This window comes from Melanotaenia boesemani, chromosome 18 (assembly GCF_017639745.1).
Source record: "Melanotaenia boesemani isolate fMelBoe1 chromosome 18, fMelBoe1.pri, whole genome shotgun sequence".
NCBI lineage: Eukaryota > Metazoa > Chordata > Actinopteri > Atheriniformes > Melanotaeniidae > Melanotaenia > Melanotaenia boesemani.
The window spans coordinates 2294656-2311484 of NC_055699.1; the positions used below are offsets into that span (position 1 = coordinate 2294656).

Genomic DNA, 16829 nt, shown 5'->3' on the forward strand with positions numbered 1-16829 from the left:
TCCCAGACTCGAGACTCTGGTCTGAAGTCACTATGAAGTCACCAAAAGAGCACAAGGGGTCATTGTGCCTTTGTGATACCGTCTGGAGATGACGGACGCGCTGGTATGACGTGTCAGATTTAAGATGACCTGGCTGCAATACGCAGCCACATACTCACCTTTTCACCTTCTGTCAACGGTGCCGACCTGAAACTATAAACCAGTTTTTAAATTGTCTTGTTCGACCAAGTAAAACCAAAGTTATGAAAAATAATTTACGACACTTTTTCATGTATGTTACCGTCGTGTTTCATGTGCTAAAGAAACGGTAAAAACTGGCTTTTCTAAGGAAAGCGCTAGCAAGCAGAAACTCGCAAGCACTACAAGCAGCAATCTACTCATACACGTCGTTTAGCTGCTGGGGAAAGTTGTGGGAGTGATGGCGAAACGAGACAGAGTATGATAGCAAGTTTATTTATTGTTTCATAAAGACAAGCCTCAGCGCTCAGAGTGCAGCGTGTGTGTGTGTGTCAGTGTGTGTCGGAGGCTGTGGTTGTGCTGCCTTTCCTGTCCAGGTCACTCTTGAAAATCAGATTATGACCCAAGTGTCAGTGAATGCAGCCTGCAATCTCACTGAGTGTTTTTCTGGTTAAATCAAGGAGAAATAAATAAGTTTGAAGTATGAGATATTGTTAAATAGCACAGATATTTTATGAGACATCTCATGGTGACATCTGATAGTTTTGTAAATAGTTGTACATAGTTTAGCATTTTAATGTAAATGATTATCTAAAACTGATATTTGGCCATTTTGTACATGATTTTTTTTTATAAGTTATCATCTATATTTACAATCGTAGTTATAAAAATGGTTTGTTAGACATGTTTGTGGTTTTGACAGTAATAAATCCAACTTTTTTCCCACTTGGATTTTGTGTTTTTTGTGTGATTCTAGGTCCAGTGCTTAAATAAATGAGGTCAAAATGAAAAAAATAAGTGTAAATTTACACAGATGAGATTGTGCTGAAAAGAATGATACCAAACAAGGCAGGTTAAAGGGTGAAATACAAGCTTAACATTAAAAGTAGTCAAAAGCAGCCATTTATAGCCCACAGAGGGTGAATGTCCACACATTGTCCCTATTTTATGTTAATTTACCTTTGGCTTTATCGAAGGACAGGACTCAGCTGGAATACATCATTTATGACGAGAATCTTACTTTTGAAAGCATAAAACCAACTAAGTTTCCAGCACAGGATGGGAACGGGGGTAGTATTTGCATGAAGGGGATCCCAGAGGAAAATAGGCTGGGAACCACTGGTTTAGACACATTTTTACCTTTTTGGATGTTAGAAATCCTGATAACTTACTGAATGCACACCAAGGGTTTCACCATTACTGAGTTACATGGTTAACTTCTGTAAAACGTTTCTCTCATAAGCTGCAGCATCAGAAAAAAAACAAAACAAAACATAACATAGAAAAATGGAGTGACGGTAAAACCATTCCTTTTCTCAAATTGCCGAAAAAATGGCAGAAACCAAAACTGACGTCAAATCTTGTTCTGCTCCTCCCGCTTGTGAGAGCAAAACCCCAGAAGGTTCAGCTGGACCGGTGGTTTTCCAACCAGTTAGTGGATCCCCAACACGACCGTGTCCAAGCATCCGCGGCCAAGACACTGAACCTCACACTGCTCCAGATTTGACCATCAGTGTCATTTCAGAGGGAAAAGCTGTAATAAGCAGTGCTGAATAAACTGCTACTACTAAAAAGGAAACTTTAGTTTGTGTATGAATGACGTAGTACCCTTCTTTAAGGGCTGCTCCTCCTGATATTGAGGCAGTGAGTTCATCTCCTCAAGCTGGTATGGAAATGTCGCTGGACTGGTGCCACACTTTGCTGGTGCTGTAACCAGCGTGGTGAGTGTGATGGAAACTTTATGGAGGAGACGTCACCGTATTTGTGTGGTTCGGCTGTCTGATCAGTTAACACACTGGACCGGTTCTGTACATGTATTCCTCTATCAGGTTAGTGTGTGGGAATGGAAACTTGGTTTTACCTGTGAATAAGGAAATATAAAACAATAACAATAAATAAGTGCATTAATCACAGTTTACTTAAAAAAATTAAATAGATAAATCTGGATAAAACAGTTAAAACTAACAAAGAAAAACAATCAATAGCAGCAACAAAAACTGTGTAAACTTTCATTCCAGACATGTATAACACAAGTCTAAGCGATTTTATTTCTTCTAAATATGCTTGTACATCTTGTATTTACATCTTTGTGAGCTGTTTTGCCTGCATGATGCTTTTCATGTGAACGTGTGGCATCATTTCGGGATCACACGGGGAGCAGGTGCTAATTTCACCTCACTGCAGTGTATCAAGTGTGTGTTGATGCATGACCTCTGTGTTTGTGTGATTACAGGATTCACATCAGGATACAGAGGACTTGGTGAGCGAGGACGACTCCATGTCCATATGCACTGTAAGTCCACTTCCTGTCCTTATTTTATGCTCACGTCCGAGATGAGCTTCAGGTCAGTCAGAGGCCTGTGCTTGTCCTCCAGCGAGTCTGTCCTGATGGCAGCTGCTTCAGCTGTGTAGAGCAGAGGACAAAGAAAGCCCCGTATGTTTGAAACTTCTAGTTATATTCAGTCAAAGCAGATTTTTTTCTCTTTGATAATTTATTCACTGATTTAAAAAACTAACACTTGCTCTTGTTGGAAAATGCTGATGTGAAAATGAAGCACAATCTTCCTCAAAGCTGATGTCATATTATAATTATTCACTCTTTTTGTGTGAACCCACATTCTTCTGCTGTGGCTAAAACTGATCACACCGAATACTAAGACCCCATTTGATCTATTTAAAGTATGATTTGCATCTAACTCCATTTTCAGTTTCTGGTAATTCACCTCGTGCTCGTGCAGCTTCTGCATCGTGTGAAAGGGCAGCTAGCTGTCATGTTTTACAGCCAGAAAGATTTGTCTCGTATCAGGAGTCTGTTTCCACTTAAACAAAGCAGAATCTGACTTTGAGCCTACTTTGAGGGTATTTCTGGTGCCGGCTCTGCTTGTGTGTGTCAGTGGAGGCAGGCGGAGCAGCTGCATGCATCGATTTTTAAATGCAGGGGAGATGGCTTATAGATCTACTGTGCTGAGCACTCGTTAGCTCATTCTCTAGAGTCCGCTCCACGCACACACACACACACACACACAAACCAAGATGTGACAACATTATTACCATCACATCGCCTGCGTGTGTGTCTGCAAGTGTGTGTGTGAGGATGAATACATTGCAAAGCTGTTAATGAGTGAGTTATACTGTTCCACCGTTCTGCTCGGAGTGCAGCCTGTGTGTGTGTTTCAGTGTGTGTCACAGGTTAAATCGAGGTAATGAGGCAGCTTCCTCTCTGTGTCACGTTGCTGAAAATCTTTACTGTGCAACCGCCACAACTTATTATATATCAGTGAGAAGCCTCACTAATGTTCTGCATAGTAGAGCTAAACTGCATCTAGTGAGACAATTATTGGCTAAAAGAAAAACATTCCAGCCTCTTAAGATACACGTGGATTATCAGTATTTTCTTTCCCATATTTAAAAATGTACAGTTTTTTGAGGAAAACCATGACATTATGATAATTCTCCTGAATCAGTTCGGACCGATCTGATGGGCAGCATGTGATCAGTACTGTCGGGCTCATCACCACAGCGTCTGCTTTATAGTCAAAGCTGACTAAACAGTTAAAACCATAAAAAAACAGCTGACACCATAAAAAAAAAAGCAAACTACACCAGAGCTGTGAATCCTCATGATTTATCTAACGCCGCATCTTAATATCTTGCATCCCGAAATGACTCTATAACCAAGCATTCTGTTATTCTCTTTATTTAATGCTTTCTGAACTCGGCTGTCCCAGTGACCCACCGCAGTGCGAACACTGTGTATGTATGAATCCGTCATAAATCACATGTGACGTGATGACTGCTTTGATTTGCTTTATTCTCTGAACGCTTTACTTGGACTTTAAGATGCACTCCACAGATCTTCAGCTCTGAATGTTGCTGACTTTTTTCAGACTTGATGTGTTAAAGTTGTAGACATTTGGACAGGGTGATGTCTAATAATGTCGGATTAGTTATAGTGGTGAAGTAAACTGCTGAGCTTTGACACAACAGCAGATGTTAGTTGGTCCTAAAATCTGGTGGTACCTTTATTATTGTGGTTCCTTTGTATTCCTCCACTATATCATCATAGACTGATCAAAGGTCTGTCAGATGAGCTGGAACGTGTAAAAAAGATGCTGTAAGACGGGATGAGGCCACGCTGCACACTCTCATCACCATTGTGAAGGACGGTTCCTCTCCTCTACACACCGTCACCACTCAGGCTTCCTCCACTGGATATGAGTTGAGACACCAAAGACAACTTTTAGCAAATAAGAGCAAAACTATGAAACATGAACTGTCTTTAATTCCTCGTGCTCTTAGATTGTTTTATAGTTGACTTTTATAGTAATTTGTGATTTTATTGTTTTATGTAGTATGTTGGTAGTCTTTTTTTTTTATAATGCTGCGATTGACACAGTTCAGATTTCACATGTTGTCTCCTGCCATGTTTAATAAATCTAACTTTTTATATAACAGTTGGAGTACTAAGGTAACTTCCTCTTCTTTTCAAGCAGTTAAATGTAATGAACTGTTGTAAGCTGATTCCCAGTTATTTCCAGCTACTGAATCAATGCAGAATCGTTCATGTTTGCATTGCAGTGCATCGTAGAACTGAGGAGCTTCCACACCTCCAGGCTACGCTTCTAAAGTCAGGCCTTGTTTTGCTCATTTACAGTCATGATTTTATTTTGTCTTCTTAAATGGACTTCTGTGCTGTTAAAATTCAGCGTACGTTTCTAATTCAGGACATGGTAGTTGTGCCTCTTGTCACCTCCGGTCTAAAACCCTGGATCTCCTAAAAGCTGCGTCCTCAGACAGATCCAGCCTGTTGTGATTGGTCTTGTTTTTGACTGAAGGGCTTAAAACTTCATGGTGGTGTCATGTAAAAGCTGGACTTCAAACCAGGCATTTTGAGCAGCTTTAAAGCAGAATAACTCCCTTTACTTTGGATTTTAGTAACTTTGCAGATATTTTACATTTTGTCATCATTGATTTTATTGTTTCCTCCTTCAGAGTTTTTTTTAGCATATTATATCTTCATCTTTATGTGATTTTTTTCTTTTACTCCAGAGTATTGGAGTTTCCTAGAATGGATATTTCTGTATGTGTGTATTTTTAGTAAAATAAATCAGCCAATAAAAAGCATCCGATCCAAGAGTTACAAGCTGAAAATGCTGCTTCTCCACTTCATCCTTCGGAGGCTTTTAAACGCTCGTTGATACACAATCATGAACACACATGCTTGCTCATTAAATCCAGAGTGCGCACACAAGCACCTTCATCTGTTGTTGCTTGAGTCGGTAACACACGCAGACACACACAAACTCAAACTCGTCATCACACAGTTGAGTCAGCAGCACACACACTCGCAAACACACCCATTGGAGCCCCCAGTGAGGCAGAAAATGGTTTCCAGACAGCGTTAGGAACATCGATGCCCTCTGAGGGACCAACTAACATCTGCTGCCATCTGCTGCAGTACAGCTGTGTGTGTTTGCCAGTGTGTGTTTCGTGTCTCATTATGATGAGGTCACTTACTCGCAGCGGGAGAGACTCTGACCGCTGTCTCCAAACCACACACATGGACGAGCACATGCATCACGTTACAGAGCTGTTGTATAAACTCTGTGTTCAGGTTTGGATTTGTAGCAGCTGCAGATGGTTTTATTTTATTTTTTATGTTTTACAAACGTGCGCGCTCTCACTCGTTTACTTCTTCTTCTTCTTAAATTAAAGTTAAAATTCCACTGACAACTTTTTCTGAAAGTACTTCATAGTATTGCTGACATGTTCTTTCACTTTGAGATTTAAAAAGTTCAGAATTGTTTTTACTTTTGTAAAAGCAACAAAAAAACACATTGAGAGAAAAAAAGGAAAAATTCAAAGAAAGTATTTGTGTTAAACTGACCTGTGGAGTGTAGGAAGCATTCATGTAGTATGAAGGAGGGAGCTGATGACGTGCAGCCTAAATCACCAGAAATTTCCCTTCTAGCTATTAGAATCTTAAGATATCCTAAAAAACAAAAAACTGGGCTACAGACCAACGTGTTTGGCTCTGTCTTTGACTTCAGCTGAGTTTTTGTACAGGAGCAGGATGAGATCATCTGGAGGAAGCGCTGGTCGAGCTTTTTGGTCGGCCTGAGGCATCCGACTGCAAAGAAAACCAGAAGGAAAGATAAAACCTTCCGATTCAGACAAGCTGAGCTCTCATCTTTAATTCATTTGATGGGCACATGTTAGTGCTCGGTGGATTGTGCTCTGACTTCAGGTGCTCACAGAAAGAATTAAAGGTAGAACATATATTCTGAACATTAATGCAGAAGAAACAACATTGTTCTATAGCTCCATCCATTCCTGTTGCGGGGGCAGCGGTCTTCAGACTTCCCTTTCCCTGGCCACTTCTTCGAGCTCCCCTTGGGAAATCCCAAGGCGTTCCCAGACCAAATGCTAGACATAATCCCCCCAGTGTGTTCTGGGTGTTTCCCGGGACCTCCTCCCTTTGGGACATGCCTGGAAAACCTCTCCAGGGAGGTGACAAGGAGGCATCGTAACCAGATGTCCAGGCCACCTCATCTGGTTTCTGATGTTTTTATAATGCTTTTATAATATCTACATGACACCATCACATGTCAGGTTAAAGTGTTCTACCGCACACTGCAACCCTAAAACCTGAAATCATGAAATCTGACAACAAATGAACCTTCATTTCTCTTTCAGCCCAGATTATAAAAAAGGTGACTAAATTATTAACTATTCCCCTAAAACGAGCCCATTACCCCCAAAAGCTGACGGTGTGATGAACTTCCGTATTACTGAAGTAATTTTTCAGACAAATCATGGTGTGTACGTGTGTGTGTCGGCCGTGTACAAAGCTCTCGCTGGCAGATGGTGTTTAATCTTCTCTGGCCATCTGGACTGACTTTCTCTGGCGTCGTTTAAACACCCACACACAAACACATGGTACGCTGCTCCCTGATTCAGCTCGCTCAGGTGTGTGTGAAAGGGATCAGGAGAGGAGACATTCCTTATTAAGCGGTCTCGACCTCCAAACCTGCGGCAGAAAGCAGCAGACTGTGTTTGTGTGTGGTAATATGTTTGTGTAAAATGAGGCCATTTGTTATTTTAGCGTTTGGTTTAAGATTGGATGGTTATTTGTTTGCATCTGTGGTCATTCTTCTTTGTGTGTGTGTTTTGAGAGGGTGGCAGGAAGTGTGTGCGCCCAGGCCTAAACACCGAAAATGGAAACCTCTGCCCCACCCACGCTGGCCAGAGTGGATATTGATGGATACAGAGATGGGAGAGAGAGGAAATATTGATTTATAGGAATGGGAAGTGTGTGTGTGTGTGTGTGTGTGTGTGTGTGTGTGTGTGTGTGTGTGTGTGTGTGTGTGTGTGTGTGTGTGTGTGTGTGTGTGTGTGTTAGAATAAAAAGGCAGAAATTGAGTAAAAGAAAGATGAGAGCATATTTTTAGTATCTTTAGTTTTTCTGGAAGGATCAGTCAGTGCATTCCTGTCTGGTAATTGGCAGAGTTCATGGTGTGTGTGTCCGTGTTGTGAAGAAGGCATTGTGGGTATTCCATTGTGAGGTCATTGGGTGATGATGTCATCTGTGTAACCCGGCGCCGCTTTTCCTGAACGCTCTCTCCAGGAACTGACCAATCACAAAGCAAACACACACACACACACACACACACACACACACACACACCAACTGCTCACACAGAATCAACCGTGTTTTACTCGTGAGGACCTAAATGGATGGCCTTGTGGCGTCTGACCCACTCTCACCTGCTTAAGCCAACAACGTATAAAAGTAATTCAGCCTTTTTATTTCCTATCAGCTGAAGTTTTATCAGGATTCCAGACTTTTTTTTTTCATTTAAAATTGTTGGAAAAACAGCTGAGTAATCATTTTAAACTTAAAAAAAGAGAGAGGTTGTTTCTTTATAAATATATATCTATATAGAGATATTTGTTATGATGGAAAAGTAGTAAAATGAAATGGGTCAGGTGAACAGGCAGAGACCAGACTAAAGGTTAAAATGACCTGATTATCAGAACATTAGTCTCTTCTTATTCTCCTCCCGATTCATCCTTTCTTCTTTCAAATATTAACACTCTAATAATTAAACTGAAAATGAGCAGATCCCTCTAAGAATTAAAAATCATAGTACGATCTTTGTGTATCTAGAAAGTTCCATCTCTACCATTGCATCCTACCTCCTCTACGGAGCTGGTACGAGTTAAATTTGGCTCATTCCATAGATGAAACTTATTTTAAAAGCAAACTTCTCAGACTCATTTGCCTCCATTAAATTAGCACAATCAGAAAAACCTCTGTAGAGGTTTCAGGTGTGAACCTGTTTTCTCTAAAACTAAAGCTTGCTCAAGCAAATAAAACCTCTAAATGGAAAATGTGCCTTGTGATTGTTTCTGTTAATTGGTTGGGATCTAATGAACCAGGCTGTAGGGCGGCAGCATCGGCTCCATGCCTCACGGCTGATCACTGAAGGAAAGATCTGAGGAGGAAGACCAACAAACCAGCTGTGTTGGCCATGTTTGATAGAGAAATGCAGCGATATTCTTCAACTGCTGGGATTTCTCTTACATGTCCCTGGGTTTTGGACATGCTTGTTCTCCAGCCACAGAGACAGCTGTTTGAAGTGAAATGAGAACAATGGTGGTTTCAGTTTCAAGGAAAAACAAAAACTTTTATTTTTAAACTTTTACCTATCTGTACTGATGAGTCTGCTCGCTCCCAGAATTCAATCAATCCATCCAGTTTTATTTCTTTAGCACCTTTCAACAAGACCAAAACAAATAAATACAAAAACACATAAAAATAAAGGTAATGTAATAGAAGGTGGTTAAAGCACAAAACACATTAAAATACCTGTGTCTTCACTGCAAGATTAGCCCAAAACAAAAGTAAGTTCTAGTCATCGAGAACACATTTGGGGCGGCGTGGCTCAGTGGGTAGAGTGGCCGTCTTGTAGCCTGAGGGTTGCCGGTTTGATCCTCGGCCTGACTCGTGGTCGAGCGCCTTGCATGGCAGCTTCCACCATCAGTGTGTGAATGAATGTGAGAATGTGATGTATGTTGTAAAGTTGCTTTGGTACAGTAAAGCGTTGTATAAATATGGACCATTTACCATTTTACATTTGCCACATGCTGTGTCAGCGAGCAAGGCCGACCTCACCTTCATGTTATTCAGAAACTACTAAAGCGGATGTGACATCAGTTATTACCCGCTTGACCATTTTAATCAGAGGACTTGTTGCTTCCACAGCATTTTAGAAAACCTTCCTATGGATGAAAACACAACAAGGAGAAAAGAATAAGATGAGATATCATTGTGTTATTGTCACTTAGAACCACTTTTATATCGACTGTAGTGTTGCACCACTTTGCACCAGCGGGTTGGAGGTCCTCAGCCGAAAGGTTTACTTTTAGACTGCCTGTAAAGTAACCCGCAGAAGTGCATGTTTTTCTTTCTACTTGAGAGTTTTTAGGATTAAATTGGACTCAAATAGAAATACGCCCAGATACCAGCAATGAAAGCCTGATTAATGATGGCTTTGTTGTTGTTGTTGAAGGATGAAGCAGACGAAGAACAATCCCTTTAATTACTCATCACCCGCAGTGGCTTTGTTTACTAAATTATTTCCCAAGTTCCTGATGATGTTGTCATGTTCCTTTTTGTTGTTCCTGATATGACAACAAAAAACATTTAGCGATAATTTAGGGAGATTCTGCTTAAAAAACACTCAAATTATAGATTTATTATTCAAACGATTCCAGATAAATTTCCTAACTGTTGGACTTCTACACATAAAAAACTCGTTAGGTTCTATAATTGTTTATTTAAATTGAAAAACTGGGAATGTCTTGGTTAGTTTTCTGAAACTTACAAAGTTTTAAAACCTTTAAAATGTCCACTGAATAACGAAGATTAAAGGCCTTCAGTAATAACTTCTCTAATAAACTACTTTGAATTTGTTTTAAAACACACACGGTTGAAGATGTTTGTGTGCAGGGAGGATGATGTGGTGAGGGAGTTTCCCCAGAATGATTAGACAGGAAAAACACCCACATTCTTTATAATAAAGAATGTGGGCGTTTCCTTTTTGTCTCCAGAAGTAGAAAATGTAAATATATAGTTTTTATTTGGCTTTAACAACACATTCTCTTATTTCTACAAAGCCTTGGAAAAGTGTTGCTTACATGAAGATTATTCTACGAACGGGAAGATGCTCGCTCATGTCCGACTGACCCACACTGGAATTTGACAACCAGCCGTCCCTCCTCCTCTTCCTGCTCTTCATCCTCCTCCTCCTCCTGTGAAATTTCATGTCAGATGCTTCCTGGATTTCCCCCTTGGTTGCAGGATCTGCCCTCACACTCTCACAAACTGTCCCTTTTTCTTTTTTTAACGTTGTTCTCGACCTGTTATGACATTTTGTTTTTCCCTCTCGCTGTTTCTGTCCTCTTTGCGTTTATTTCTCTCCTCTCTGATCTGCAGCCGTTGTTGGTGTGATTGTGTTTTCGTTACAGAAACTCTTGTATGTCCTTAAAAGCGTGTTGCATTAACAGACCTGTGGGAAATCCTGCCGCTGTGCCTCAAACTTTAATAAACAGTTTTTATTACATGAAAAAACACACTGGACATGACGTTGGTGATGTAAGGTTTGTTGTGATGTCTGCTGCTTCCTGCCTGTCCCTGCTGTGACATGACCTTTGTGTGTGTGTGTGTGTGTGTGTGTGTGTGTGTGTGTGTGTGTGTGTGTGTGTGTGTGTGTGTGTTTGGGAGGTGCCACGAGGGCAGATGTGTGCTTTCCTGTGCAGATGTTGCCAAGGAGACAATGACAGGACATGCTCTACTCACCATGATGAACAGCTGGACAGCCTTCCTCTTTGTGTGTTTAGGTGTGTGTGTGTGTGTGTGTGTGTGTGTGTCCCTCAGCGCTGAGTGCTGCAGCATGTTGGTCAGTTAATCAGTTTGAGTGGCGCTGTGACAGGAGAGGCGCGCGATGAAGACGCTGTTATTTTACGTTAGGAACCGGCAGTACCAGGTACACACCACACACACATCCACACACACTCCATGTGGCTGATTGTTGTCTGCTGCTTATTGTTCGGTTTCGCTGGTTGTGAGTCATACCGACTTTTTCTCATCCTCAGTCTTGGTTCGTTTGTATTATTTTTGGTGTGTGTGTGTGTGTGTGTGTGTGTGTGTACAGATTTAGCTGGATGTTGTGAGTAATCATGTAGCTTTGCTTTGACAACAGAAAGAAAAAGTCCGAGCCTTTTTTTTTTACATTTCTGTTTGCTACACACCGTAACCAGGCATATTTTATGTTTGAGTAAAACTCTCCTCTACAGAAATTCCCTCAGCTGACATTTACGTGGGGCTGGACGTGGCTCGGACACACTTTAAATAAAATAAAACAAATGTTCTCTCGGGTTTGAAACGACTCCAGCTTTCTACCAGCTCTGAGATGCTAAGCCATGGAGACCCTGATCCTCTTACTAGATTACAGTAAAACTGAAATGATGAAATAAGCTGTTGTGGCTCCTCAAATGAAGTCTTTTAAATTAAATATTTACATGTTAGATTAAAGGTGCAACTTCGTTGTGAGGTATTGCAGGAAAACTGGAAATAAATGTAGACAGGGTTTCATACGATGCGCATGCTGACGCGTTAAACTCCAGCACCATCAGAAAAGTTGAGAAAAACACTCACTGTGTGAATGAGAGATGAAGCTTGTTCTCTGAGTGACCCGAAAGTTTAAATGTAGTCATTTCACCATTTATTGCTGACTGAGCCTTAGCATTGTTAACCTTTCAGCACCCACCCACCCTGCCATGTGGTCTGCCCAAATTTAAACAAAGGGTCTATTTTTAGGAACTGTTGTGATGAATTTGACCTTTCAGGGATTTTTACTGCTGTGCTGGAATGATAATAAGTTTTTGGGTTAAATGCTGAAATCTTTCACTATCAGTGGAAAGTGTCGCTTTTATAGTTTAATACCTTTCTACCAGTTTATTTCACAAACTTTACCTGAAAATAAGGCTTGACTTAATCTGCTGAGCAGTGAATTGTAGCTGCTCTGATTCATGCAAACAGCACAGAGAGGGTTGTAATCAGAGTTTTGTTTGGAAAGTGTGCAAACAGTTCAGTCTGGACTTAACTGCTGTTCTCGTATGCGGTTCATAGTTCATTCTCAGTCCGAGAAGCTGGAAATAGGCCAGAGGTCTGCAACCTTTACTCTTTTTCCCTTCACTTTTTCCCTCAGCCCGGCTAAATAAAACGTGTTAAGAGCCACAAATGTTAAGAAACCTTTTGAAAAACAACTTTTTTTTGATAAATATCTAATATAGGAAATTTATTTTAATTTTTGAAGAACATTTTAAAAAAAGAAAAACATGAAACTTTCAGACTTTTTTTTATGGGGTGTACATATTTGTGAAAAATTATGTATAAATAAATAAATAAAAGTCCATAGTTTCCAACCTAATGACAAGAAAAATAGAAAAAAACAATATTACTGGTACTTTTAGTGTCATCATGTTAAAAATCAATGCAAATACTCCATGAAAAAAATAGCATTTGTTATTATATCTATATTTATAAATATTATGTAATTCTTTATTAGCCATGTATTAAGAGCCATTGTGGAAGATCCAGAGAGCCACTTGCGGCTCCGGAGCTGCAGGTTGCAGAACGCTGGTCTGGGCACACAGGATGGAGGATAAAATGTTCCTCTGGGGAATTAGTTTTGTTTAGAAATTACTAGAATGGCTGATGAGGCATTTTAAAGTCAGTGTTTGTGAAGTCGTCTTCTGCATTTATGTGAATATATCCACAAAATCACAGAGCAGCTGGAAAGCAGCACACAGGTCAGCAAAGCCAGGTGGAAAAAAAAAAGGTATGAAGCCGTAAATCTTACCAAGCCGGCTGGAAAATCTCTGACCTCTGAGAGTCAGTAGTGGACATTTTATGCCACCACAATGGAGCATCTGTGGAAACTTTCAGGACTGACTCACAAGCGTGAAAGCAACTTATGTGCTGACGCCATTTTAAAGGATCTTTGTCTTTTGTATTATCTGTAAAAAGAAGTTTATGCTACTGAAACACAGTCACCTGAAAAAGAAACTTCACCCTCTTTCAGTTCTGAGGTGTTATCAGATCATACTGAAAAAAACTGGTCTTTGAATTAGATATGTAAACCTCAGATTAAAGAAATACATGACATATTACACTGTGTTAATAATCATTATTCATTTCACAGAAACTAAAACAAAAGGCTGGTGTGTGTGGGGAAAAAAGGAAAAGCCTTTCAGAGGCTAAGAAGCAGCCAGCTGCTGCTAATCAAACGAATGAGCTGATCATCATCAGCGTGAGCGACTATAAAAGCTGAAGTTTTGTTAGTTTCCTGGTTTGGAGCGTTCAAATGTGCGTTAACACAAAGTCAAGGAGGAAAGACATCAGCTATTACAGAGAAACAATCATTGCTGCCCATCAATCTGTAGACTTAAAGACCATTTCCAGAGTTAACTGTAAGACCTTATTGCTCTGAGAAACTGCTTCCAACCCAAGAACTACGTGTCAGACTCAACTTTAAATAAGAGCTGGACAAAATTAATCCAGTTTCATATGTCATTTTTTTTACATATATCACAATATACAATATTTTTCTATATATTTCTATATTTTTTTGTCAAGTAACCAAAGAGAATTTACAGCATTGATTGCTAAATGCAGTTTTATAAAGGATCAGCAGCAGATGTGCATTAAAACAATTTACTAAAATTAAGTAGCTGTATATTTAATTAAATGATCTTAAAACAAAATGTATGAACAATATTTTTCAATGGCAAAAAGACAGTTGTGCAAAATGTAAAAAACGGTACTTTAACCTTACAACAGGCTATAAACAATATTCCCTCGATCTCTGTGAAGAAGTCTCGATATATTTGAAAATCTTGATATACTGCCCAGCCCCATGTTAAATGTTAAAGTTCACGATGGTCCAGTTTCTTTTTCAGCCCTTCTTTTAAAGATTTGTGGCTGTGCTCATCATCCTGTTGCATGAACCAGTTTCAGCCAAGCTTCTGTCAGGTAGTTCTTTCTAGAGAGAAGAGGCGTTTTCCTGCAGCCGCAACGCGAGTCATGCAACGGTCAGACAAAGTCCAGACCTCAGCTTGACTGAAGCGCTGTGGTGGGACCCCTGCAGAACCCAGTGAATTAAAGCAACATTAGAAAGAAGACTGGGCCAGAGTTGTAAATGTAAAGTGTGATGTTACCACAGCTAGACCCGAGTCTTGTTTGATTCATTGTTTACTTTTCATACAATGAAGTCGTGAGCTGATTCTGTCTGCACCTCAACCCGGATACTGATGAAAGTCTCCAAACGTGCTGATTTATGAGCTTAAAGCAGTTTCATTTATTAGTGTCTGAACAGATTTATGTCTGTCATTAATGTCTGCTGGCTTTGCCATCATGTTTTCTTCAGGCTCTTTCCTGCTCTGATAGAGTATTGATGGACATTAATCAAGCTGTTGCAGCCTGTTGTGTTTTACTCTGAGGAGATGGGCTGAGATTCCTCCGGCAGGCGAATGCGGGGTAACAGCAGTGGGTGATAGTTCATTAGTTTTCCCTGGAGTGCAGAGATTGCTCGCACTCCTACATGTTGCATTTTTGTGCATGTAAGTCTGCTGATTGGCAACAGATGAAGCACTTTGATTTCCCTAATGAGGTAGAGGTGGAGTAAAGGGAGAGCGAGGGGCAGAAAGAGGAAGAGCGACGTAGAGAATGTGAGGGATGGACAGTGGGGCTACTGTCCAAAACATCACAGTGAGGTATGTGTGCTTGTTATGGACAGATTACCATGGTAACATGGTTGGCATGGTGACGGGGATTTTTGTCTCAGCGTTGTCCCACCAGCTTCTCTGTCTGCTGTAGAAGGGCTGATCCGCTGAAAGTCCAAAGTTTTCTTTAATCAGATCTTCATGACAGGAAAAACAAGACTGTTCTGAATAATAAATTAAATAATATAACGTGAATTAATATTAAAGGCTTTGATTGGCTGTCACACTTATTACAGAATAGTTTAATCCTGATTATTTTAGATAAGTGTGATTATGTCTGCATTGTCCATATTTGCGTTCACATTTGTGACACAGCTGGGTTAAGCCGGAGGAAATGTGTTGACTAACAGCATTTTAATTGTATTTGTGTGTTCTGGTGTGGATAGATGTATCCAGACCCCCCATCCCCCATTTCTACCCCTGAATGTGTCTCCAATAAATGGCTGTTATTCTTCGTAAAGATTATGTGAATTGTAAATCTTCAACAATAGTGGCAAAATTATTTAACCCCCCCCAAATATTAGGTTTACTAACACAATATTCCAAAGAGAAAAAGATCCGGTTTGGTCTCCACAGAACAGGATCCCAAACCTTGATTTTCTTTGTGCTCCTGGTTCGATAGTTGTTTTTATCGTGGAATTCGGGCATGAGGCCCTTCTGTGAGAAGTGTGCACCTTTCTATCTCAGGTGAAATCTCAGGTCTTACTGCAAGTCTTTTCCTGTTGCTCAGGGAGTTTTTACCCCTGTTTTCACAAGAAACTGGTTCCACTGGTTGATATCTTCTTCATGCCACACCCAGGCGGTGCAGCAACCGTACCTTCAACTTTGAACTGTGAACCACGTCTCCAGCTGTACTGCAGAGGGCGTTTTCTTGTTTTCTTTAGCAAGGAACTGATCTCTTAACTTTTTAGGCCATTTTCTTGCCATATTACTGTTTTTCACAGTGAAACACGCAGACAAAGACGACACCAGAAGTCTGTTTCTGCTCGGAGCTGTTAAACTGTAGAAATGCTCATGTAAGTTTACAGGCTGCTTATAAAGCTGCTGCAGAGTTTAATGAAACCCGGCAAGCATATATCTGCACTTACATCAGTTATGTGCCAGAGGTTTGAATATATGTATTATCAATAAAAGTGGAGCGTTATGTTGAGTCTGCAGAAACTTTGTGAAGCATTTGCTTTGATGTATTTAGAATTTGCTTTGTGATCTAGTTAAACCAGAGATGGAAACTATATTTTTAATTGAACGCACTGCTGTACTTAATGTTTTAATATTTGAAACCAAGCTACGTGACTTTTTAATCTCTAATCTTAACCTTATATTTATTAATATCGTTACCCAATCATGTTTTTTATAACAAGCCATATGCACAATGAGAGTTGAATAATTCTGCTGCCAACTGTAAATAAACAGAAAAATTAAAATAAAATTTATATTATTATATAATTACATTATTCATCATTATTTGGTAATAATGACAAATATTTTTTTTTTTTATTATTTTTTTTTTTTTTTATATATATATATATAAAACTTACTATACAATACAGTTTTTAAAGCACATTAAAAAGGTTTGTGGATAATTTGGTTTATTCCAAGACAAAGACCAGGAGCAACATCTCACACTGAAGAACCTCAAAGTTTGGCATGTTTCCTCATTTTTTCATCATTTATCGTTGTTAGTGAAATCAATTATTATTGTATTTAACACTTTGCTGCTAAGAGGATAAAAATACCACCTTACAGTTTTTTTCCTAACATACAACAGTGCTGTTTTTATTTGTTAAAATCTTTTATCAAAC

General features: G+C 39.8%; 1 protein-coding gene across 1 annotated transcript in view; it reads left to right on the forward strand.

Annotated features, from left to right (window-relative positions):
* The window catches only part of rps6ka3b (ribosomal protein S6 kinase, polypeptide 3b), a 68857-nt gene that overhangs the window by 12137 nt on the left and 39891 nt on the right, over positions 1-16829 (forward strand). Inside the window, exon 2 of the mRNA XM_041967590.1 lies at positions 2411-2470. Within this exon, the coding sequence (XP_041823524.1) occupies positions 2411-2470 (60 nt within the window). The remainder of the gene's footprint in view (positions 1-2410; positions 2471-16829) is intronic.